Raw genomic sequence first — 26,243 nt, 5'->3', positions numbered from 1 at the left:
TCCTCTCTTTCCACGAGGTCACTCCAGCACAGTGGTTAGCAGGGCCAGCTTCACAGGGTGCAACATGTGTAGTCACACAGGGCCCCATACCTAGAAGGGTGCCTGCTTGGTTTAATGCTCTGTTACCACTGCCACTGCCTTGAAATTCTTAATACTTTTTTTTTAGCGGTATGCGGGCCTCTCACTGTTGTGGCCTCTCCTGCTTCGGAGCACAGGCTCCAGATGCGCAGGCTCAGCGGCCATGGCCCACGGGCCCAGCTGCTCAGCGGCATGTGGGACCCTCCTGGACCGGGGCACGAACCCGCAACCCCCGCATCGGCAGGCGGACTCCCAACTGCTGCGCCACCAGGGAAGCCCGCTTAATACTTTTTAAATAAGACACCCTGCATTTTCATTTTTACACTGGGTCCTGCAAATTATGTAGCCAGTACTTGTAGCCACATCTCTTTCCCCAAAGGCTCCAGGCTCCAAGAGGGTGAATGAAGAAGCTGGAAAGCTTCTTAAGACTTAGGCCAGGACTCACACAGTATCACTTCACTGCATTCCACGGGCCAGAGCAACTCACAAGGCCATGCTGACTCAAGGGGAGGAGGAGTAAAGTCTCTGCGGCCATCCACCTCACGGCCGTTTCCTTCCTCCAGCATTCCCATGAACAGTCAGGTCCTGACAGAGCTCGTTTGGTGCTAAGAGGCAGAAACCCACCTAAGCTTCCTCATAAAAAGAGGGATTGACAGTAGAGAGTCAGAAATCTCCCAGAAAGAAGGGTAGCCACACTTTAGGAAAGTGGAAATGAGAGTTAGAAACTCAGAGCCTGAGGCTATGCCTTACCTCTCAGGGATCATGTTGGTTTCCTTGGTGAGTCAGCCGGGATCTGGGGGCCGGGGTGGGTGGGTGGGGAGCAGGAACTTGGTCACTCAGAAGAGACAACTGCCCCTTCCAGGGGCTGTAGGCTGGATGGGCTCTCAACAAGGGGCTGTGGATAAGGTCATATAACCTGATGGAATGCTTGTCTTTATTTATCAACTATTTATGAAGGGCCAATAATTATGAGCAAGACCATGTCTGGGCCTATGGGGATATAATTTGGCCCTAGAGGACCAGCGCCCCTTCTTCTCAGTCACATAAAGGCATTTTTGGCTACCTCTTTTTTTTTTTTTTTGCGGTATGCGGGGCTCTCACTGTTGTGGCCTCTCCCGTTGCGGAGCACAGGCTCCGGACGCGCAGGCTCAGCGGCCATGGCTCACAGGCCCAGCCGCTCCGCGGCATGCGGGATCCTCCCGGACTGGGGCGCGAACCCATGTCCCCTGCATCGGCAGGCGCACTCCCAACCACTGCGCCACCAGGGAAGCCCCTGGCTACCTCTTATTGAAGCAAAGGGAGGGGTGGGTGTGGGGATCAGCTTTCTTTTTATTGTTCCTTGGGCCCAGAGAGTCAGTTCTGGTTCTTGCTGGATGGCAACACCCACCTACAATGGAGGTTTAGGAGAATGCATTCTCTTACTAAACTGTCAGTTAGCCTCACAGAACGGCTGAGTGATGAAGAACCAGAAATTGTGACTTCATCTGAGTCGACTCTATCCCACTCCAGGGAAGATGGCCAACTTAGGCTCTCAGAAGGAGGGATTCCTACACTGAGAGCCCCATCTCTCTCACACAGCTCTCCTCAGTGTGATCCCCACCCCACCTCTCCCATTTCAGCCCCTTACAGTTCCTTCCTTCACACCCTCATCTAGTGTACTCATCCCTTTCTCAGGAAACCCCACCTACTTCCCCCCATACATACTGCCCTTCCTTGTTCCTCTCTTGGTGCTTTCTTGTAAACTCCAACATTTACAGTCTCCGCTGGTGCTGGGGTTCTCCTATGCCCAGTTTCGTTGGCTCTGAAAGACAAGGTTCCATCTAGCAAGTGAAAGAGACATTGGTGAGGGATCAGATCCCAGTGCAGTTTCCCGCCAGTGACAGCTGTGGGAGACTATTTTCATTCATTACCTAAAACACAAGCAACTTCAGCCAAGTGAACTTTCATATTTCCCAGTGACGACACAATCTAGTTTTATTTGAAGAAATGATATTTTTCTTTATTAATCTGACTTTGACTAGCTCTTTGTTAGCAGTAAACTTGGCATTATTTTCTGGTGTCTAGTCTACATGATAAGAATCACCACAAGAACTATGAACAGGTCTGTCTTAATTACCCAGGACGGCTAGTGTCTACTTGGATAAGAACTTCCGGATCGTCAATCTCTCCACTGATAAAAAAGGATAGCTCCTGGCCTCAAGGAACTTCCAATCAAGTGGAGCGGACAGTCTTACACTCAGATAAAACCAAAGAGTGAGGGGCCGATGAGAGATGGGCGGGAAAGGGAGGAGTTTCAAGAAGCAAGAGTGAGACGGGGATTAGCTTGCAGCTAGGTTCCAAGTGGGAGCTCAGGTGTAAAGGAGGGCGGGGACCCTTTCAAACTGCAGCCATAGCTGTGTGCACACAGATGACCCCACTGGAGTGGAGGTGTTCTCTCCGGGCAGGGGGCTGGGTCTTGTTTCCTCATCTGCAGGAAAGCCTGCCCGGCTTGCCCTCGCCACTGTGTGGGCTTGGCGTGAGATTCAGGGTTCAGGCAGGTGAAAACCAAGCCTGGGCACAGGCGGAGGTTCCTCTCAGGAGACTTTACTAGACACGCCCCCCGCCCCACTTCCTCTCACTCTTCACTCCAGATACACATTTAGCTGCACCTTCTGGGTTCCTCCAGTTGGAGGGAACCCAGGAAGGAGATTTTAGCACTGTGCCTATTTCCCATGATATTACTTTACTTGCTTCACACTTCGACTCCATTATCAGGCAGCTTCACAATTCCTGAGACGAAGGGTCCCCGAACCTCCCCGAAGCCCTCCTTGACGCTGTGCAGCTTCTCCCTTTCCCAACTTCCGGCTACTCACCGCCAGACTGAAGCACCTTTCCGCCCCTGACTACAACAACAAACCACGCCCCCCCGACTCAATGCGCGCGCAGGCGCATTAACCACGCATTAGCCACCCTCCCCCGCCCCCGGGGGGATGTGGGCGTGGCGGGTTGCTTGATTTCTCTAAGCCGCTTTTAAATTGGGACGTTTGCTGGGGCGTCCTGTGTTCAGTTCTCGGTGGGTTAGGACCACTGAGTTTCCTAATCAATTTCTGGGCTCCACGCAATCCTTTTTAGAAACTTTTTGCTTGATATGCGTCTGGAGACATTCGCGTCCCGGCTGCAAAGCTGGAGCCTATGGAGTGGATGGAGCAGGCAGACAGAGCCTGGGCTTCTCAACGAGCAACGTCAGCTTAGTTATTCCAGATCTGTCCTGGCTGCCAAGTCCTCTTTTTCTTCTTTCTTACTATAAGGGAAACTTGCCGCTCAGTAGCTTTCTTTCAAGTGGAAGTCGGTGTGCTTTGATACCCTCCGGGAGCATTTACAGGCGGGGGACACAGGTGGGCTGTTGGAATCCGTGTATTTACCTTCTAGGGGAATGCACTGGAGACACGCTGCGCTAGAGGAGAAGGGAAGCCAGGTCAGATTGGCTTTCCAGGCGCCCCTGTGTGCCCTCTCCGTTCCACCGATTCCCTTTCTTCTACCCTGAAGGCCCTTGCTTTTGGCCTTGGCCAGACCATGGAAATTGACACTGCAAGTTGAATAGACCAGGCATTTATTTTCTGATAAATCAGGCCTCTGTCCTGCCTGCACCTTTGGCCTGCTTTTGATAAATGTTGCCGGCAGTGAATACGACGTGTGGGGTTCTGGCTAAACTTTCTGGAGGTGTCAATTGTAAATAGTGTTTCCTTACATTTGGGGCAGCACTTTCGAGTTTCCAAAACATGCTCCATGCAGTAATTGTCTCATTGGATTTCCTCAGCAGGTTGGGAGAAGATGGGGCAACTCATCCCTATTCTGCAGTGAAAAAACCTGAAGCTCAGAGAGGTAGAGTGACTTGGGCACAGTTGCAGGACTAGAAAGTACAATAGAAGAATAAGAAACCAGGACTTCTGATCCTTGGTCTAGAAACTTTTGGCAGTCACATAGTCTTTTTTGTTTGTTTGTTTTTTTAATCTTACTAATTACCCTGATAATCCTGTTGGATAACAGAACAATTTGTTCATCCATGTCATGTTCTCTTGTTGCATAAAGGAAATGATAAGGGACTAGAGAGCTGATTTCTCAGCTGTAACCTTTAGAGCTCTGCCACCTTGCTAATCACTCGCTTATCCTGGATACCAGTGATTTGCCATCTTCCAAACGTGTGGGGAAAATAGTAAAGGTAAAAGCCATTTAGCTGCCAAGCTTATGCCACAAAGATCATCATCAGACCAGGAACTGGGTTGGACTCAGTAGCATCATTCCAGAGAGAGCACTGCTCCCCCAAGATGTGCTGCAGCATCAAGGCCTTAAGGATAAGAAACGTGGACAGCTCTCCAGTTTTCAACCAAGGCTGTGCTACATTTCCTTCAGTAATCCCATGGCAGAAAACGTAGTGACCATCAGAGCTTTGGCTTTTTAATCAGGCTCTGTGATTCTTATTAAGGATAAGGTCTAGGGTGATTCAAGGGAAAACAGCAGAAAAGGGGGAAAAATCCTCTTAATTCTTGCCCATGCATTCATAATAGGTAAAGTCGAGAGGGAACAGAAGGCCATTCCTCCGGGGCTAGTTGACCTTAATTGTCTGTCCTCTGTTAGGTGCTTGTAGCCGAGAAATACAGAAGAGGCACAGTCTGACAGAAGTCATCACTGATGGCCACCTTCATTCAGTACTTTGGTCATTTACAAACATTCATTGAGTGCCCACTATGGCCCAGACCCTAAGGATGCCATGATGAGAGACACAATTTTGATGCTTGACTTTTTCCACACAAACCTACCATAACTTATTCTATTTCCCTGTTGCTCTCACTTTTCTCCCAGTGCCCTTCCCAACTGAGTTCTAATGCCTGATCATTTGTGTCATTTTTGGCAAGACACTCCAGAGGATGTATTACTGGTACAGCAAAACCTTCCACTCCCATCTGTCCCAGTCCCCACTCTTTCAGGATAAGCCCTAAGTCCTCCTTCATGTACTGTATATCCCTTTCGTCTCCCCTTCTAGGGAAGATGCTTCCAGGTCAATGGTTGTGTACATGATATGAAATAAACTGTAATCCTGATCTCCACAGAAGTTCCTTCTTCTGAATGCATTTACTTTAAAGCAATGTTCTGCAAGGAACCCCCGTGGTTTGTTACGTTTCTTTTTCCCTTTCTTCCTGGTTCCCTGGGGAACCACCGGCCCCTCTATCGCTAGCCCTGTGGTTTGAGTTGATATTCATCCTGCTTCTCCTTAGAGGGGAGAACTTTGTTTAGCCTGAGCCATCCCAATCAGAGTGAACCCAAAGAATTTGCCTGAGAATTCCGGAACACAGACTCTCTTTTCTTTGTGGAGCTTGGTGGTATGAAGTTGTGAGGCTCAGGACTGCCTCTGTCATGACGGATGAGCCTGGAATTTCCAGGGACCACTGTTGAAAGCCTGGGGACGGAGCCGGACAAGAGAAAGCAGAGAAGAAAAATGGGCCCACGACATGGTGGGTAGGCCCTGAATGCAGCTGGGTCGGAACCAATTCTACCTCTGGGTTAATCTGTTACGTGAACCAATTAACTCCACTACCCCCTTGGAAAACACTAATTTGAGTTTGGTTTTCTGTTCCTTACCAAAAATTGCCGGCTAAGAACTACCCTTAGGCTAAGGCTTCCCAAATGGTGTGCCGTGGTGCACCTGTGAGCTTGCTTATAGATATACCTGAGCTTGATGGCCCTAGCCTTTGGGAGGGACTCAGGGCAGCCAGAGTGCCAGGGCTGGTCATCTCTAGCAGCAAGTAGCTTTGTCCATTTATCCCAGTGAGACAACAAATGCAAAATTTTAATGTGCCCCATTATGGTGATTTTAAAATGTGTTCAAAAATTCTTTAACACTCCTCCATTCCAAAGGTAGAGCTTACTTCTCCTCTCCTTGAATGTGGACTGAATTTAGTGACTTGCTTCTGAAAAATAGAATATGGCAGAAAAGAGAGAGTATGACTTCTGAGACTAGGTCATAAAAAGACACTGCCACTTTTGCCTTGCTTCTCTTGAACTGCTCATCAAACGGGAATTCAGTGAGCACTCATGCAGTAGGGGCTGAGGTCCACAAGCAGAAGAACTGAGGCCTCCCATCAATGACCAGCACCAACTTTGCAATGTTATGAATGAGCCACCTTGGAATAGAATCCTCCAGCTTCAGTCAAGCCTTCAGATGAGGGCAGCTTTGGCCAATATCTTGACTGCAACCTCATGCAAGACCTTAAGTCAGACTGCCCAACTAAACTAATCCTAGTCCACAGGAACTGGGGGAGATACTGTTTATTGTTGTGTTAAGCTAATGAGTTTGAGGGCTATTTGGTATGCCTCGATAGATAACATTTATACCCGGAATGTGAAAAAGGTTGGGAAACACTGTGGACATACCCAGCATTCTGGAATAGAATAGAACCTTTAGTTTTAGTTTTTTTTTTTTTTTTAAATGATACTTAGTCAATAGCAGCTTTACAACATTTGAGATAACAAGCATTTAAAAATACATTCAAAGCAAAACAAAAGCTCCCTGTGTTTGAAAACATACTTGCAAACCACAATTACCAGTGAGAGCTCTAAAAGTTTTTTGTTTTACAACTAATCTATTGTCATGGAAAGGACTTCTTACTGAATAGAATTATGGAGTTTAAGACAATGTGTGGCAAGACAAACCCAAACAGGTCTATGCAGTATATTCATCTTTCACTTTCATGAGATTCTTAAGAGCTGGTGACAGTTGCACCCTTGACCTTGCTAAAGGAAAAGAGGCAAGAAACTAATCAGATTTCTCCCATAAACTTTCATTGAAGAGTTTTCCAAAGTAAAATCAAGAGGCCTACCATGGCATAGAGGTTTCTCCAGTCTTCAGGATTCAAAAGGCCTCATGTGCTTTACTCTTAGCAATGTTTGAAATGCTTCCTTCTTAACCCCGTATTTAGGATACATAATCAGAGGACCAGTGCCCAAGTTCTTTGTTTATGCCGTTACTTATGTAAGTGCAGCAATGCCTCCACTTCATTTATAACTGTTACATAAAGAACAACTAAACTATCTGGAATTGAGAAAAGAGCCAGGGTTAGCCTAGAAAGAGTATGAGCTAAACCAGTGTTGACCAGTCCACACTTGCCAACTCCACCAGCTTCACTTCTAGGTGAGCCCATGGGCTCTCAGTCAGAGTTCTTTCTTACTCTAGACAGTATTCTTCCTACATTGGTTATCTATAGTCTGAGCCCACAGATCAGAGGCATCACGTTATAAAAGTTGGAAGCTTCTAGAATTGTACCATCCAATACAGTAGCCACTAGCCACATGTGGCTATTGAACACCTGAAATGTGGCTGGACTTGAGATTAAGTGTAAAGTGTAAAATCTCTAAATATAAAACACATACATACAGAGTTTGAAGACACAGTATGAAAAAACGAATGTAAAATACCTCATTAATAATTTTTCATATTAATTACGTGTTGAATTGATAATATTTTGTATATATTGGGTTAAATGAAATGTATTATTAAAATTACTGTCACCTGTTTCTTTTCCCGATTTTCTTTAATGTGTCTACTAGAAAATTTAAAGTGACATATGTGGCTTGTATTATATTTCTACTGCACAGTGCTGGTCTAGAAGCAGGCCTATTCACACTCATTCATTCATTTAATTATTCAGCTTATGCTTATTAAATGCCTTCTGTGTGTTGAGTTCTGGGCTAGGGGACAGAAATGCAACAGTGGACACAGCCCTTGCACTTGTGAAGCAAGTGGTACCCACTGCGGTATAAGAGAGACTGAAATCAAAAGTGACAACACGTATCTAAAAGCAGGGGACATTTAATCCAGAATATTTGAGGTCATAGGATTATTAGGGCTTTTAGAGTTCAAAGCCAGGCCTACATTACTTACCACCTAAGGCTTATTGTTTGAAGGCAAAATATAATAGGTGTTGATAATAATGGCCACCCTGGAGTCACTCAGGAAAGGTTACCTTCCACAGGGCCTGCTCTAGTCTGCTGTGTATTATGGCTACAGCCATACAGATGCTCTTCCTCACTAACCTAAGAGGCTTTGGAGGGCAGTGACAATGTGGTTTGACCTTGGTCTCACCCAGTGTCTCCCACACAGAAGATACTTAACAACACATGGAATTAAAATATGTCATGCGTACTCATTTAAGAAAACAAACATATCATATACTTTAGAAAGAGTTCTGCCCCAAATGCCTAAAAAACAAAAAGTTTGCCCCTTAAACTAGTAAGCTTTAGTAATTTAAAAACAAAACAGTCCTCTTTCAGAATATAAATTCATGCATACCTGATGGTGTAAGCAAAACGTTCTTGGATATCCAAATTAAATTCTCTCTCATGACCACCAAGATTAAATATTATATACGAGGGGTGACCCTGGATAGCACTGTTTGACCAAGGCCATGATCATGCATCTTTCTTCTTCTCTGAAATGCTTTACAAAAGTCATGAGTTGTCGAAATAAAAAACACGAGTTGCAAAGGGAAACATTTTGCTTGCAATTCTTATTACATTTTTAGTACCAGTCAAGGTAATCAGTCATATTAAAAAATATATAATTTAATTCTCAAATAATAACTTTGTTCCTCTTTCTCCTAAAGTACACTGTCCAAAGAATCCTGAATATATTCTTTAGTTGATGTACACATGCACAATGTTCAGAAATGAAAGGAGAAATATTACCCTTTTATAAAAATAAACTTGGTCCCAGAGAGGATGAGAAAAAGAGCAAGCAGGAGCGAGCATAAGAAAAAACGCAAAGCTTTGGAGGAGAATTGTTTCAATTTAAGTAACTGCAGCATCTGCAACTTTGGGCAGGTCACTCAGAGTACCATTATCTCCTAACTCAGTGCGTCGAGTGTGCTCCTCTATAAATGCATGTTAAATTAACCACCTAACAGAACAATAAAGCAAAAATAACTATACAACAATTAGTCCACCGTTACCAAAAGGGTAACAAGTTCACAAATAATTAATTGATCCCCACATTTCCAGCCTTCAGGATCTTCGGATTTCTAGTAAGGCCTCCCCTCACAGTTTTATTGGAAATGTTTTGTACTCCAGCAAGGTCATCTTCCTTTCCCATAAAGAGGGGAGGAGAGAAGTTCACTCTGAATAGTTGGTGGACAACTTGTCCATTTTCCCTTGGGCAATTTGGGTTTATCTAAATTCAGGTTAAATTCAAATACAGGCGGGAGGAAGTCATCAGTTCCTGACCACTCAGCAGGAGATGCTGTTTATGCTTTGTTTTGCACAATTATGCGAAAAAACATGGCTTAATAAATATACAGGCACCCCTGATTAACCATCCTCCACCACCTCCATCCCCCAAATGCCCCAGATCTGCTCAGACCCCATTTGGGTGTAATTCCCATGGTCACTTGGATCCCAAAGCTTCCAGAGTGCTGTCTGGCCAGGGAGCATGTGGCATGTCCTGTGCGGCAAATGTCCTGTTTTAAGTTCCAGCGGGTCCTTCTCCAGGGTCACAGGGCCTCCAGTCTTCATGCGTGAAGATAGCTTTTCTTAGCTGCCCTGTGACAACTGGGTTTCACATTTCCTGAAACTAGATCTGTGGAAGGAGTCTCTGAAATTAAGGAGAGAGAGAGGACAGAAGTAAGAAACATCAGTTAGCCTTTTAAAGAGGAAAATCACTCACTAGAAAAGTACATCAATCATGGAGAACTCAGTAAAGTAAGTAAGTATGGGAAAGTGCGGCCATGCCTTCGCGCTGTGCCGGAAGAAATACAGGCAGTAATTCGGCCCTGGGAAGATGGCTGGCAGAAGGCCGCATGGAGGGGCCCCGGAGAGGTCAAGAAGGCACAAGGGCAGCGGGATGCAAGCAGAGCAGATCACGCTTGGGTGGCTTCTCTGATTCCAGGGCCCGCTCCCACACCCAGAGGTTCTGCAGTTCTGATTGCTGGGCCTCAAGCGCTATCCTTTATCCTCTGGGAAGAGGCCTCCCCTGCCCTCTTCTTACCTCTTATGACTGTCAACTCTGAATATCGGCTTGTAGAGTTCTGGAATTTTCCGCTCTATCATTGGCCTGAGGTTCTCTCTCAGCTTGTTGTAGTTCTTTTTGAGTTCCATCTGGTACTCCCTCTGGTCTGCCGTGATGAGACGCTTGTTTTTCTCTACGGCTTCACCGCATCTGAGATGCAAATATCAGGGTGGGGAGAAAATGAGGTTGCATTTCATACAAGTTTTAAGTGCTTACAAATTATATATATATATATATATATATATTTTTTTTTGGCAGTACGCGGGCCTCTCACTATTGTGGTCTCTCCCGTTGCGGAGCACAGGCTCCGGACGCACAAGCTCAGCGGCCATGGCTCACGGGCCCAGCCGCTCTGCGGCATGTGGGATCTTCCCAGACCGAGGCACGAACCCATGTCCCCTGCATCGGCAGGTGGACTCTCAACCACTGTGCCACCAGGGAAGCCCAGAATGGATTGATTTAATTCACCCTGGAAGCCAAAACCACGCCCTTAACTGGATTTTCACTTATCTTTTAAGTTTGACATTAATTGAAGCAAACTGTAGGATACCAAAGGTTACATATCAAGGTTTCAGGGAAGAGGTAGGAAGGGGAGGTATATAGCCTTTGAATCCTGAGAAATCTACATCACCCCTTATTATTTTTCTATTGCCTCTTAAACTAACAGTTATGAGCTACCACAATGTGTAAAATGAAATCAGTTTCTTCAAGGAGACTTCAAGGACCAGTTTTGTAACACTGGCAGACAAGAGACCTGCAGGAGTGAACTGCTAACTTGGGGATGGCTACTCCGCAAACTTTGGAAGAAGCAACTATACTCTCTGTGATCTTTGTTATCAGAAGACATAATAGCTATAAATATATATAGTGTTTTGTTTGGTTTTTTTTTAGTATAGTTTTTAGCTCTTGTTCATTGGTGGATTTGGTTTTTTGGTTTGGTTGCTCTTTCTTTTTTTTTATTACTTAAAAAACTTTTAAATTTTTATATAGTGTTTTAAAAAGACAAATATATTAATAGGTGGAGCGAATTTTTTTAACTTTATATTTTAACAAATTTTATACCTTACAAAGTTGTTTCATAGATATTTTCTGTATTTCTTCCTTCCATTTAGATTATATTCTCTAGATTTTCTTATTAAAGTTAAAATAACTTCCACTATGTTAATTTAAATCCATAAACTAAAGAGAGCCATGCATTATGTTTCCCTCCTAGAGAAGAGCCACATCTCTTGGGAAATGTATACAGGATCATATAACTACATTGCAAATCATTTTTTAAAAATGGTCCTATCTGTAACATTTTCATTAGGTCCACAAACAGCTGAACTGTGCAACTTTCACTCAGTGACACCACCATTCCAGACAGCCCCCTCCTTTGCTGCTCCCTTTGTTGATAAGTTCACTGAACACAAGCATTTTCTTACAGTCGATGTGCTGGGATTTTTCAGCAGAGTCCTACAGAAACCAGACTGATGGGGACTAGAAAGGGTGGGAAGTTGTGCTTCCAGAACATGGTTCCTGGTTTTGCTGGGGGTAACTTTCATAGTCCTCTATCTAAGGTGTCTTTTCTACAGAGAGGGTGGTCATGCAGCCCTCACCCTCTGCATCTCTTGCCCTCCCTTCTCTGTGATGCTCCTTCAGCACAGCTCACATATCAGTCCCTCAGTATGGCCAAAAAATTGCTAGTTGCTTCATCAACAACCATTCCCTCTCTTGCTTAGTAGCAGAACTCCAGGTGGTATACCCACCTGGAAAATTACATTCCCTAGCCTCCCTTATAAATAGGGATGGCTGAAGAGCTATAAGATGAAGTCACTAGGAAAGCTCTTTAAAGGGGTGTAGCCTTTTGCTCTTTCCTCATTTCTATTCCTGATACCTGCCTAGGATGTAGTTGTGATGGCCAGAGCCTTAGCAGCCATTCTGTGACTATGAGGATGGATATACTATAACCAGGATAGCAGAGCAAAAGAATGGAAAGAGCCAGGGTCTCCAGCTAAGGTCCAGTGACCACCACACAGCTCTGGGATGCCTATCTCTGATCTTGTTTCATATGAGAGAAAAATAATTTTCTATCTTATTTAAGCCACTCTTAATTCCATTCTGTTACTGGCAACTGAATGTACTTCCTAGAGAGAACAGGCGCTGGGGCTGGAGTGCTCACCTCTGAATCCTGCTTTGCTACTTATTGGCTTTGTGACGTTAGGCAAGTTACTTAAGCTTTCCATGCCTTAGTTTCTTCACCTGTGACATCATGGTGAAAATAGCCTACCTCATAAATTTTTGTAAAGATTAAATGAATTAAATATATAAAATGCTTAGAATAGTACTGTTACATAGCTAAAACCTAGAACACTTATTGTTATTATTATTACTATTCCTGATAGACCCAGTCTGAGTACAGAAACTATTTGTTCTATATAAGAATGATGATGGGATGTCAGAGATTTTATATTCCAGTCCCTTTTTTTTCATAGTTGATGAAACTAAGATGCAAAGAGATGAAGTGCCCTGTCCAGAGTCATACACCTTTGGGAACGGGAAAGGTGGATGTAAATCCAGGATCCTGTTGCTCCCAGGCTGATGTCTCATCAGCCCCACTGTGTGTTATGTTACAAACCTTACAGAGGCACACAAGTCATGGGCAGACAATGTCTATATTTAAATCAGATTAAGTCTCTTTCCTATGTAAATCAATCTGGTTTCTATTTGCCCCATAATGTTATATTCATCAATCACTTCATATGTGTCAAGTCCTATTCTAAGCTCTCTGAATTGACTCTTTTGATACTAACTTTAAGAGGTAGTTACTATTTTATCCCCATTTTACAGTTGGGGAAACTAAGGTTGGGTAACTGGCCCAAGGTCACACAGCTAGTTAAGGCAGAGTAGATATTATTTATTTATTTACTTATTGTTTTATCTTTGGCTGCGTTGGGTCTTCTTTGCTGCACACGGGCTTTCTCTAGTTGCAGCGAGCGGGGGCTACTCTTTGTTGCGGTGCGCGGGCTTCTCATTGTGGTGGCTTCCCTTGTTGCAGAGCACAGGCTCTAGGCGCACGGGCTTTAGTAGTTGTGGCACGCGGGCTCAGTAGTTGTGGCACATGGGCTCAGTTGCTCTGTGGCATGTGGGATCTTCCCGGACCAGGAATCAAACCCGTGTCCCCTGCAGTGGTAGGCTGACTCCTAACTACTGTGCCACCAGGGAAGTCCCAGAGTGAATATGTGAAGCCAGGCAACTAGGCCCCAGAACCTACACGCATAACCCCAACACCACAAATGCTGCCTAGGAAAGACCCTGACCCTTCCAGCTAGAATCCAAGGCATACGGCCTTGGTCTCAAGTTGGAACTATTCTCTCCCGAGTCCCAATTTGTAGTATTCGGCATTTCTCATCTTCTTCCTGGTAACACTTTAGCAAGTCTCCAGCTAAGGTCCAGTGAAAAAATACAGCTGCTGGAGGGAGAGGAGAGATACCGGAGAAACTGAGGGATTGGCTCCCCACCCCCTCCCATGACTGGAGTGATATATGTGGTCCAGGCCCTTGAAGTTGAGGAAGGATTATTTGGGGGCAGGGCACCAAAGGAACATCTGGCCTTTCCACAGGAAGGGCTGCAGTGGATATGAGGGTCCCCTGGTCAGAGCCACCTCGGCTGGCACCTCCAGCACTGTCCCCTGCATTTCCTCCCTCCCAGCCCGACCTCTACCAAACCCCAGATCCCAAGGGCAGCCGGTCTCAGCGGAAGGCTAGTTTAATTCCTGGTTCTGCCACTTACTTGCTGTGTGACCTTGGGCTAATCGTGGTCTCCTTCAACCACACTTCCTTCATCTATAAAGTGGGTTTATGAGGATGAAATGGTGTGGGGCGTGTGAGGACCTGACCAAGCGGCTGCAGGAGGAGTGCTGTGCAGGCGGCGTGGCCTGCCTCTCCTGGAGCGAAGCGGGGGAGACAGCCCACCAGGAGCACTGTCCCGGGTGCCCCGCTGCTGCCTGTGGGGAGGCGCCTGAGGCCGAAGGAGCAGGGCACCACGGGGGCAGGGAGCGCACCCTAGGGCAGACAGGAGCAACCGTGGCTGGATCCTCCGGCTGTCGCCCTGAGCCCCCTCTACTTCCCTTGGCTGGGCGGCCCCAGAGGGGCCAGTGGGGCTCCCTGCCTCGGGGAAGTCACAGTGGCCCTGCTTCCTCCTCCTAAGGGGGCGAGATTGGGACTACGGGCTTGGGAAGGTGGCCAGTCTCGAGTCTGACACCTGGAGGCAGGTTCTGAGGACCTGCTGAACACCCCAGAACCCAGCGGGGGGTGGGGTCCGCCTAGATCAGACTCTAGGCTAGTCTCTAGGACCTGACTCACATTACACTGTCTTCCACCTCCTTGGGCCCTGGGCTTCTGTCCTGAGGAGTTACAGAGGCCTGTGGTTCCGACGATCGCACACTATTCTCGATTTCACAGTCAGCCCAGACACCCTCCCACGCGGTGCCCTGGCCCTGAAGTGAGAGCACTGTCAAGCCCTGAGGATCGAGACCTTGTTCAAGAGAACCGGGGATGGAGATGCGCTAAGAGAAGAGGACAGGATAGCACTGTAACTGAAATGGAATTTTTCCTCTTGGGAATGGTTGCAGAAGGCCTGGGAGGGGGAAGCCACGTGCACGTGTGTGTGTGTGTGTGTGTGTGTGTGTGTGTGTGCTGCTCCACTCGGCTCTCAGTTTTCCACCCAGCCTCCTAGGCCCACTAAGACAGGTCCCTGTGACCTGGAAAAGGGACAGAAGTCCTTCATATGTCCCTGCTATGGACCTGCTCTCGAGCAACCTCTCGTAATGTTTCAGGCTTTGTTTTGTCAGCTAATGTTTCAGGTTTTGTTTTCCCACCAAATACTCAGATCTCTTTTCACCTACTGCTTCTGTTTCCACCCACACTACACACAGTTGGTTCTCCTTCGGCCTCTTCTTCCTCTTCACAGACCTTAACTCCCGTTAAGACTCTTTGACCATTTATGCGGTGGAACTCTACTGATGTATCTGAAACTATGTCCCTTAAAGGCAACCTGGACCTGGTGCCATTGAGTCCTGCTCTCTTTTCTTTAAATACAAAAAATGAATTTAAAAATCACTTAGTCTTTATAAGAATGAAAAAGTTCACATGTTATGGAATGAAGGTTTGTGTCCCTCCCAAAATTCACATGTGACTTCCATGTGATGGGATTTGGAGGTGGGCCCTTTAGGAAGAATGAAGGTTTAAATTAGGCCATGAGAGTGGGACCCACATGATGGGATTAGTGCCCTTGTAGAAAGAGACCAGAGAGCTATCTTCTTCATCTCTCTACCAGGTGAAGATACAGTGAGAAGGTGGCCATTTACAAGCCAGCAAGAGGGTTCTCCCTAGGAGCTGAATCTGCGGGCACTTTGAGCTTGGACTTCCCAGCCTCCAGCACTGCGAGAAATAAATGTCTGTTATTCAGCTACTCAGTCTGTGGTATTTTGCTATAGTGGCCCAAGCTGACTAAGACAGAAATATAAAAGGAAAATTTAAAACCACAGACTGGCACAGATTACAGTGTTTAAAATGGTCTGGGTGCTCTGGGGAGCAGAGGAGGGAAACAGTATGTTGTACCTCTCCATCTTGGCTTCTGAAACCCTGAGATGTTTCAGAAGGGGATCCAGGCCCCAACTTGGCAACCATCTGAAGAGCTGCAGGACTGGCTGGATCAGGTGTCAGCTGCAGCAGGTCAGCCTGCCAGGTTCTTTATGGCTTCATCCAGGCCCACTACAGCTGAGTCAGACAGGCCACTGCCCAGTGGCAGGACCCAGCTACAGTGTACCCAACAAGTGTACATTTCCGTTATTAGCAATCAGCCTTGGAAGGCTCACTTATGTTCACCTTGGAAACCTGGGCTTATCGACCTACAGCCCAAGTCTGCTGAGAAGCTGGAGCTCCCTCAAGGCAAAACCGGGAACGGTTTCACACCCAAACATTTTCCACTCCTGCATCATCTCTGCTGATAGCAGGTTCCAGGGAGAAAACACAGGGGTGCAAACAACTTGACCAAACAATTCCTCTATTCATTACAAAGCTGTGACTTGCTGATTGGACTTGAGAAGCAATTAAGCAATGGAGGAAAGGAAGGTTTCCTCACCTACTACTTGTACTGAGGGTATAAGTTACAGATCATCACATTTACCCTTGTAAATAATACAGTTTGATTAGTTTTAGTAGATTAATACAGTTATGCAACCTTCACCACAATCTCACCCACTACTTTTTTTTTTTTTTTTTTTGTGGTATGCGGGCCTCTCACTGTTGTGGCCTCTCCCGTTGCGGAGCACAGGCTCCGGATGCGCAGGCTCAGCGGCCATGGCTCACGGGCCCAGCCGCTCCGCGGCATGTGGGATCTTCCCGGACCAGGGCACGAACCCGTGTCCCCTGCATCTGCAGGTGGACTCTCAACCACTGCGCCACCAGGGAAGCCCTCACCCACTACTTTTGATGCATGTGAAATAAAGTGGAATGAAAGTCACTGTACTTCGACTTTGACAATGAAGTAGTGAGCAGAAGTACTGTTTTGCCTGTAGCCTTGTCTCATTTGTACTGGAACTTCATCTTTGCACACAGGTAGCAGGGTGCCTGGCACAAAGTATGGGCTCAATAAATGTTTGCTGAATGAACTGGCATCTATAGTTGTCCAAAGGTGTTAATAGTAATGGCACATTTCCTCCTGTGAAGGGAGGAAAGGGGAGGAAAAAGGGTGAGTGACAGTAGGCAGGACCTGACGCGTGACGCCCTCGGGGAGGGGGCAGGGAGGAGAAAATGTGAGATGGCGGCAATCAAGCAACCTCTACAGCTTTGCAGCCTCTGCTCAAAGATCGGTCCCATCTGGCAGCTGCAGCAGCACCTGGGAGCTTGTTAGAAATGCAGACTCTCAGGCCCACCCCAGAACTACTGAATCAGAATCTGCATTTTGACAAGATCCCCAGGTCATTTGTTTTGCACAGTGAAGTTTGAGAAGCGCTGACAGATATTCTTGTGGCATTCCTAGAACAGGGCGGCAGCCCACCCAGCAGGGGGAAGGTCCGCAGCCATCGGCAGGCGGACTCTCAACCACTGCGCTACCAGGGAAGCCCTCGACAGGGATTTTATAAGGACATTTTAACTAAAAAATCACTTCTCTTAGCAAGCTTCCTTTTACATCTATATTCTATTCAGAGCCCCACTTGTCAATAGTGCTGTCTTCCCAGGCTCCCCTCCCTGTGCTGGCATGCCCACAGAATGCACTGCTCTTGCCAACTCAGAGGAGCCCAGACGTATCAAGGACAGCCCTGCCTCTGTGTCTTGTGCTACTGTTGGTTCCTTTACCAGTAATGCCTCTGTCTTCCCACTGCCCGCTTCTTACCACCTACATACCCAAGACGAGGTTTAAGTGATGTTTTCCCACAAAGCTTTCCCTAGCCACTGCAGACTGCAACTGACCATTCTTTTCTGAACTCTTAGCCCTATATTTTGTGTACTCTCCACAGTTCTTAGAACATGCTGCATTGCTTTGTTATTTAGCCAGGTAAAAGTCCTATTGTCAGGAGCAGAGGAATACCCAGCTCCTGTATTCCTACAACAAATATCATACCTGGGTCCTAGTGTGTGCTCATTAAACACTTCACAGGTCCCTGCAGAGGTCCAGAGAGGCCCGGGCCACTGCCACCTTCATGGGCCTTTCACAATAACTTCATTTTATATGAAGATACGTGGAAAGTAAATTGATCTTTAAAAATTCCCCCAATACTTTTCTAGCCTTTCGTTTTATGAAAATGCACTCTTTACTGAAGAATATCTAGATTTTGCGTAATGTCAAAATTGTTATGAAATACAGGAAACAATTCAAATACAAAACATTAATAAATATAATTTCTGTCTGTGCATGTGTATGTATGTGCATATGTATAGTGTGCACGCACACACACACACACACACACACACACACACACACACACCCCTATTACTAAGCAGCTGAGATTCACCGCAGGACAAAGAATGTCTCCTTTATACGTAGCAAATTTACATATGTCTCACCAAAGCCTGTGAAGGAGGAGAACCTCACCTGACACTAGCATTCTGGTGAGTTTTCACTGAATTTAGCAAACTTTAACTTTTAGCCTCCTTTATCCCCAACTGCCAAGTGAAGATATTCCTATACTTTATATGCTGCTCTAAGACCCTGGGTGAAAAGAAATATTAGTACATGTACTTCTGATGTCCTTCTCTCTTATGCGTGAGGCGCCATCCACATCCTTCATAATCATTCCTTTTAGGGCCACAGGAGTCCCAGTATACCTGTGTGCATTGCAGCAACTTGCAAGACCTTGTCCCAAGATTCACTTCCTATCCAGCCTGAACAGGCTGCTCTTGGAGCCAGCTCTACTGCAGAATTCAGGAGCAGAGAGGACGCTTGTCTGCCAGTGGGAATTGCCGTAGAGATGATTGATACCTTTGTAAAATTCTAGTTTTAGAATCTCGCCTCTATCTCTCAATTTGAGGCAATGTCTTTTACATTTATAAAAATAAGTTACTGTATGATATGGGAAATTACAAAGACTGCCAATGCCAAGAACCCCTCAGGCTCTAATTCATCAGTGGAACATCAGCACGTTGAAGGAAGTATTTGCTACTTGGATTCAGAAGACCTGGTTTGAACTCGACTCTGCTACTAACTTGCTGTGTGACCTTAAGTAAAATCATTTCCCATCTCTGAACCTCCATTTCCTCTTTTGTAAAATGAAGATTTATTTTACAATGTGAGATGATAAATATGAAAGCACCATACAGTTTGTGAGCTACTAGTGCAAGTAGTGTTGCTCTATGCAGGCTTCTCAAACTTGAACACGCATCCGAATCCCCTGGAGGACTTGTTAAGATACGGGTTGCTGGGTCCCACCTCTGGAGAGTCTTACTCAGTAGGTCTGACTGGTATCTGAGAATTTTCCTCTCTAGCAAATTTCTCAAGTGATGCTGAAGCTGCTCGCCTGGGGACCACAATTTGAAAACCACTGCTCTACTGAAATCCCAGCCATTTCCCCTCTTACCGCATTATGAATTCTTTAAAGCATAATCTCAACTTGTTGTGATGTCGATAGAGTTTTGGGTCAGCTGGAATTTCAGCCAAAAATACTTGGGCTACTTCCAGTGGTCCCTGATGGGAAAAGTGAAAAACATTACTGATGTTGGAAAGAAAGTGAAATTACTTGGGAGGAAATGTTGGGAGTGAGGTCATAGTTTGAACATTTAATTTTGTTAGTTTGACCAAAACAAAAAATCAAGGAAGGTCTTGAACTTCTCAGGAAAATGCTGATCCCTTAGGAGGAGTTTGCAGTTTTAGGAGAATATTCAGAAGTATAAATGTATTTCCTTAATCAAATACTACTAATTACAGATTTTCCTTCATGTAGAAAGGTAATATACTACATCAAAGGGTATGTGATTAGAGTTGCTTTTCTGAAAATAGAGATTCTCTTGATCCAGCCATTCATATTCATTTGTCTAGTTGCCCTAGTGGCAAGCACCCTTTTGCGTAATTGCTGGCTTGAGTCAGAGATATGCACAGTACATGTGTAATCTATGGTTGTGGGCTTATAAAGTCTTCCATTTTCATTAAAAGATTGGGACTTACAAAAGCAAAAGCCTCCTAATATTTTCTGATCATAGAAATGTAACAAATACTATTTCTGTCCCCTTGATATTATGTGGACAGAGGATTTTTGCTGGGGAGTCCAGTTGTGCCGAATGAGGAAAGGGTCATGGCACTCATTGAGTTTTTGTGTGTGGAGGTTCTGATCTAGTTCTGAAATTAAGGAAGCACACTGGACAGAGAGAACTAAGCTAGTATGCCCTCCATCTGAGGCCGGATTAGTTCCATGCTGAGATCGGAGTTAGAATCCTAATGGATCTGAGAAGATCCGGTCTGTTTTGAAGTGGCCCAAGAAGCCGGTTCCAGGTCACGCCTGCTTAGCAACACTCCTGGCATACTGGTTTCATCTGGTGACTGACCCAGGTGAAATGTCCTAGACCCTTTCCCTTCTCTCCTACAGGCCTTCTCAGATTTATCTCAAGCCTTGCAACAACTCTGCCTAAATTGGGCATGACTAAGCACTCCATCTGGATCATATTGCCAGGACGGGCCCCAACTTCTCCAAAAAATGCTACTCCTTAGACACGGTCCACTCATCTCTAGGATTTCTTGTCTACCTTGGGTTGTTACATGAAGCAGAAGGGACCTCCTCAAGTGTCCAGTCTAAGCTTAGGAACATCATTTGTATGTTGATCAGACTCCTCATTGACCTCAAGAAAGGAGGGTGCAGGCATATAGTAACACAAATCAAAATAACAAGAACCAGAGGAGTTGCCACCAGCTGGTTTCGCTTACCTGATTGACAGTAGCTCCGACGGAGCCTTGCAGCACCATCTGAAGCATCTTGGCATCAGGAGGCTCCTGGTTGATTGCAACTGCTAACTGCAGGGTCTTCTTCTTCATATCTTCAATGGCAACTTCAATTGGTGTCAAAACAAACTGAACATAAGACATAAATGTAGGAAAGTCATTGTCAGGTCTTACAAGCCACGGACAAACCTGGAGCTATGACAAAGAGGACACTGGGTTTGAAGCAGCAGCTAAGAAGGCTTTCAGAAAAATTTAGAATAATCAGGACAGGTTAAGAGGAAGGAAGAGCCTAACATTTCTTGAGGACTTATTATGTTCCAGGAATTTTACATGCATTTATGATTTACTTCTTTAAACAACTTCCTATTCTCTCCACCTTGCAGTCAAAGAGGGATTTGTAAGGTTAAGTAAATGACACAAGTCGTAAGTGGGGAGGTCAGATTTTGACCACAATAATGTTCACATTCAAAATCCATGTTTTTTTCTACACTGTTAGGTTTCCTTTCCTATTGCGGAAGAAGTTACTTGACTTATAATTGGGAAAGCTATTAGAAGCACAGCATTCAAGATTTTCTTCTCCACCATAACACACGATTTTGGCATCATGTGTGCCTTTTCTAACTCACCCTGAAGGTGAATTCTTAGTAAAGAGAATTCTCTTAAGGGTCAATCTGCTAGTTGCTAAGCTCTGTTGGCTTGGAGTATGACCTTTTCTGAATTTTATTGATGGAGTCATGTCCCCTCCAAATTCAAGTATTTAATTCCTAAACCCCAGTACCTCGGAATGTGACTTTATTTGAGACAGGGTCTTTATAGAGGTAACCAAGTTCAAAGGGGGTCATTAGGATGGGCCCTCATCCAATATGACCTATATGTCCCTACAAGAAGAGGAAATCTGGACATAGGGACATGCACAGAGGGAAGACGACGTGAAGAAACACAGGGAGAAGGCAGCCATCTACAAGCCAAGGAAAGAGGCCCGGAATAGATCCTTCCCTCACGTCTTTCAGAAGGAACCAACCCTGCCAACACCTTGATTTTTGACTTCTGGCCTCTGGAACTATAAAACAAGAAATTTCTGTTGTTGAAGCCACCCAGTCTGTGGTACTTGGTTACAACAGCTCTAACAAGCTAACACACTGAGGTTCTTAGGGAACTACAAATGGCCCAGAAAAATTGTGAGGACTCTTACTGGGACCGTGAGTTTATTTCTGTGCTGTGCTGACATGTCCTAGTGCTTAAGAGTCTACAACAGTAAGAAATACAGCAGATGCCTTCTAAGCAAACCTTCTCTCAGCTGAGTCATCAGTTCTGGCTTCCTTTGCCCTCTGTGAAAACCACTCTCTGATGTGGTTGCTGAACACCTGAGCTGGTGGGTGGCTCTCCAGTAACCTCAGCCCCCGTGCTCCTGCCAGGGAGGTGTGTATTCACCACAACTCATCAGTGTTTGTTTACCAACTTGCTTATGCCTGTTACACTTGTTATTTTAATGAGCTAATCTAATTCAATAATGCATAAACTGGTGAACTATGGCTGTGGAAAGAAGAAGAGTTGTTTCTATGAAAACCAAGCTAATGCTTGGGCAAGATGTTATGAAAGCAAGTTGCTATAAAAGATTCCTGTTGGGGCTTCCCTGGTGGCGCAGTGGTTGAGAGTCCGCCTGCCGATGCAGGGGACACGGGTTCGTACTGCGGTCTGGGAAGATCCCACATGCCGCGGAGCGGCTGGGCCCGTGAGCCATGGCCGCTGAGCCTGCGCGTCCGGAGCCTGTGCTCCGCAACAGGAGGGGCCACAACACTGAGAGGCCCAGGTACTGCGATAAAAAAAAAAAAAAAAAAAAAGATTCCTGTCTTATTAGGTGTGCACAAGACAATGGTAAAAGGCAAGGGGAAAAAAAAATCATAAAAATCCAGAAGCATTCTGCTCTTATATTGTTTAACAAGGATCTTTAAGCTCTCACTCTGCTTTACAGAAACCCAAACTGAACATCCTGGACATTGCATATGGGTGGACATTGCATATGGTTTATACAAGAAAGACAGTGCTGAATCGTGATCAGCCAACCCTAAATCACAGACAAGGCTGTGGCTCTACACAAAATGAATGACAAATAAGTGCACATGTATATACTGTAAAGTAAAATGTTTACAGTGTGTCTAATTTTGAGCAGTTTTGTAGCTTGAGAGACTTTCTCCATCAGTGCCATTACAATGAACTTGAAGACTTCTGCTACACATGGAACCAGAAAAAAGAAAGAGGTCTTCCCTGTATCAACATTTAGATAAGTAAACTGAATGAAGATAAGAGCCTTGTGCAACGTCACAGGAGGATGCTGGGACTAGAAGACAACTGGTCTCCTGTCTGACTGGCATGGTGCCCTCTTCCAGCTCAACACAGACTCCTTGGGGCTACTCACTTGCTGTTCCTGCCTCTGACAATGAACAACAGAACGTTGCCTGAATCACATGTAAGCTTTTAAATATATAAAAATCTAATAAAAAATATTGTAAACTTTGATATTTCATGTAAATTTAACATTAACATATAAAGACATAGTAAGTATTATAATTGCGTACATAGATTTATGTTAAAGATATAACTTTAAAGTAGAAAATACTTAAATATAAAGTGTGCTATAAAACATGTAGCTGCCTAAATGGGATTCCCTGGCACCACGAGAGTGACAGGATAACCAGCATAAATAATATTTCAAAGGCATCCCTTTTTAGATGTGCACCTGAGTCTGCCATGAAGAAGCATGAAGGAGGTTTGTGTGTCAGCCTGGGAGGTGACCCAGGCCCACTCCCTCAGTGGTGGCCTCTGTCCAGAGCCCATTCCCTCCAGTGCCGTTACCTCCTCCTTCTGGATGACGCTGATCCTGGTCTTGATGTAGGGGAAGGCGTGCATGGTGGTCAGGACAGTGTTCCTCCGGTACTGTTCGTGCAGTTCTCCCCGAGGCCGGCCCTCCAGGGTGAAGGGGGTGGTGTACATAAACCTCCGCAGATCGAAATTCTTCTCAAAGTAGGTTAGCCTGTCTTTCATCTCATACTCGTCAAAGTAGGGCTCCACAAAAGTGATCTGTATGTAGGCCTGAGGGGGGAAAGGTAAGGGATGAGCTGGTCTGCAAACTTCCACCCAGGATGCACTGGGGGGCACGCGGAACACAGAGGGGCAGCACCACCCCTCTGCGCTCACAAAAGCCACGGAAGCTGAAAGCATCAGGCGAGACATCAGCCATCGGCCATCCTTCCTCTCCACCCCAGGGATATGAGAGACGGGACTGGGAGAAGGGACGGGAGTGCGCCCGTGTGAAGTCAGGTCCACAAGCTGCCCCTCCTAGCAGAGCTGCTGATCCAACTGAAACTTGGTATGAGAGTTTGCAAACTGCTATTCAGAAGAAGCAAAGCTTTCCTTTTCAGAACCACTATGACCACTGCAGGTGTATTAGAATGGCCAAACTAAAGCAACTGACAACACCAAGGGCTGAGAAGGATGGGGAGCAGCTGGAGTGTTCACACACTGATGGCGGGAATGTACGGTGCTACAGCCACCTTAGGAAACAGGTCGCAGTTTCTTATATAGTTAAACTATACTGACCATATGACCCAGCAATCCCACTCTGGTGCACGTGCCCAGTAGAAATGAAGACTTGTGTTTACACCAAACCCTGTACACAGATGTCTACAGCAGCATTATTCACAATAGACAAAAAACAGGAACAACCCAAATGCCCCTCAAGTGGGGAATGGATAAACAGACGGTGGTACATCCTTACAGCAGAATACTACTCAGCAATAAAAAGGAATGAACCCCTACAAGATGGATGAATCGCAAATGTATCGTGCCAAGTGAAAGAAGCCAGACTCAGAAGGCTCTATGCTTCCACTTATTTACTGTATCACTCCATTTATGTGGCATTCTGGGAAAAGCAAGACTGCAAAGACAGAATGCAGATTAGTGACTGTCAGGGGCTGAAAACAGAGGGAGGGAATGACTACAAAGAGGCATATGGGGAAATATTGTGCGGTGACGGAACTTTTCTATGTCTGATTTTGGTGGTGGCTCCACGTGCTTGTCAAAATTCATAGAAATAAACACCAAAAAAGTGAATTTTACTGCACCTATTTCATTAAAAATACGTACACACATACACACGAACACACACACACATACTATGAAGAAGAGCACTTATTTAGAAAGAGGGCCTTGGGCTTCCCTGGTGGTGCAGTGGTTGAGGGTCCACCTGCCAATGCAGGGGACACGGGTTCGTGCCCCGGTCCGGGAAGATCCCACATGCCGCAGAGCGGCTGGGCCCGAGCGCCACACCTGCTGGGCCTGTGCTCTAGAACCCGTGAGCCACGGCTGCTGAGCCCATGTGCCACAACTATGGAAGCCGGTGAGCCTGGAGCCTGTGCTCCGCAAGGGTAGAAGGCACCGCGGTGAGAGGCCTGTGCGCCGCAGCGGGGAGTGGCCCCTGCTTGCCGCAAGTAGAGAAAGCCCGCGCACAGCAACGAGGACCCAACTCAGCCAAAAATAAATACATTTATTTAAAAAAAAAGAATAACAATGACTATAGTCACTGCAATACCCACCCACTGAAATGGATGGATGAGGTCACTGATCTCAGACCATAAATCACTATTGAGTGTGATGAAATCTGGTTGTAATTCTGGCTGCAGATTCTCATTTAAAACTCTCACAACCAACTTTGGGCGTTTTAACAGAGGGGAAAAGAGCACCGTATCAGGGATGTCACTGGTAACTCTATGTGGCATGTGCTGTGCCCAGATCACTGTGGGCACACAGCCAATCCTGTCTTTCAAAGACGTCAAACATTTCTGTGTGAAGCTTAGCTCAGCTACTTACCACAGTTATTGCTTCCAGGCTAGATTGGGGAGTGTATCTGAAGTGAGTGAGTCCTTTGAAATGTGTAGGAAAACAAACGCTTAGATTTGGACACTTCTCCCTACTTGCATCATCTTCATAGTATCTTGGAGGACAGAACTGAGAGAAGAGTCTGAACTCTTCATTTTATAGGCCTGCCAGATAACGACTGCTCCTCTGTCCCTCAGCCCTTAAAAATACCTTGAACTTGCATTATTTCCAGCAGCTTAGAAAGCTCTCTCATGTGCATATCTGTCTGTGAGCTGGGCTGAGTGGGTAGGCATCACCTGTGGTATAATAAAGAATGTATCGGGGCTTCCCTGGTGGCGCAGTGGTTGAGAGTCCACCTGCTGATGCAGGGGACGCGGGTTCGTGCCCCGGTCCGGGAAGATCCCACGTGCCACGGAGCGGCTGGGCGCATGAGGCATGGCTGCTGAGCCTGCGCTCCACAACGGGAGAGGCCACAGCAGTGACAGGCCCGTGTACTGCAAAAAAAAAAAAAAAAAAAAAAAAAAAGTGTCTGGTATTTGTCCTTCTTTCCTGGCACAGAGCTTCAAAAACCCTTGGAATTTTCTGAGTGATAGAAGTGTCTTTGTTATTCTCATGAGGTAATTCATGGTGGGTCCCTAGACGGCTTCAGGATGGTGGCTGGTCATCGAAAAGAATGAACTTCCGATTAGAGATCTGAGACTCTGGGCCAGCCTGGCTGCTGGGGTAGGAGGGGGCTGGAGATTGAGTTCAGTAATGTAGTTGATGATTTAATCCATCATGCCTACGTAATGAGACCCCAATAAAAACCCTGGACACCAAGGCTTGGTAGATCTTCCCAGTTGGTGAA

At 45.8% G+C, this 26,243-nt stretch overlaps 1 protein-coding gene across 1 annotated transcript in view; it reads right to left on the bottom strand.

Annotated features, from left to right (window-relative positions):
- Window positions 1-6,543: 6,543 nt before the first annotated feature.
- The window catches only part of DOCK8 (dedicator of cytokinesis 8), a 172,284-nt gene continuing 152,584 nt past the window's right edge, over window positions 6,544-26,243 (bottom strand). The window contains exons 43-47 of the mRNA XM_082655932.1: window positions 23,375-23,611; window positions 20,507-20,650; window positions 19,170-19,276; window positions 10,091-10,261; window positions 6,544-9,697 (exon numbers count right to left, since the gene is read on the bottom strand). Coding sequence (XP_082512058.1) covers window positions 9,637-9,697; window positions 10,091-10,261; window positions 19,170-19,276; window positions 20,507-20,650; window positions 23,375-23,611 — 720 coding nt within the window. The 3' untranslated portion in view covers window positions 6,544-9,636. The remainder of the gene's footprint in view (window positions 9,698-10,090; window positions 10,262-19,169; window positions 19,277-20,506; window positions 20,651-23,374; window positions 23,612-26,243) is intronic.

This window comes from Grampus griseus, assembly GCF_964374135.1.
Source record: "Grampus griseus genome assembly, chromosome: 6".
NCBI lineage: Eukaryota > Metazoa > Chordata > Mammalia > Artiodactyla > Delphinidae > Grampus > Grampus griseus.
Note: the sequence above shows the minus strand (reverse complement) of the source record. Positions and strands in the feature narration are given on the sequence as shown.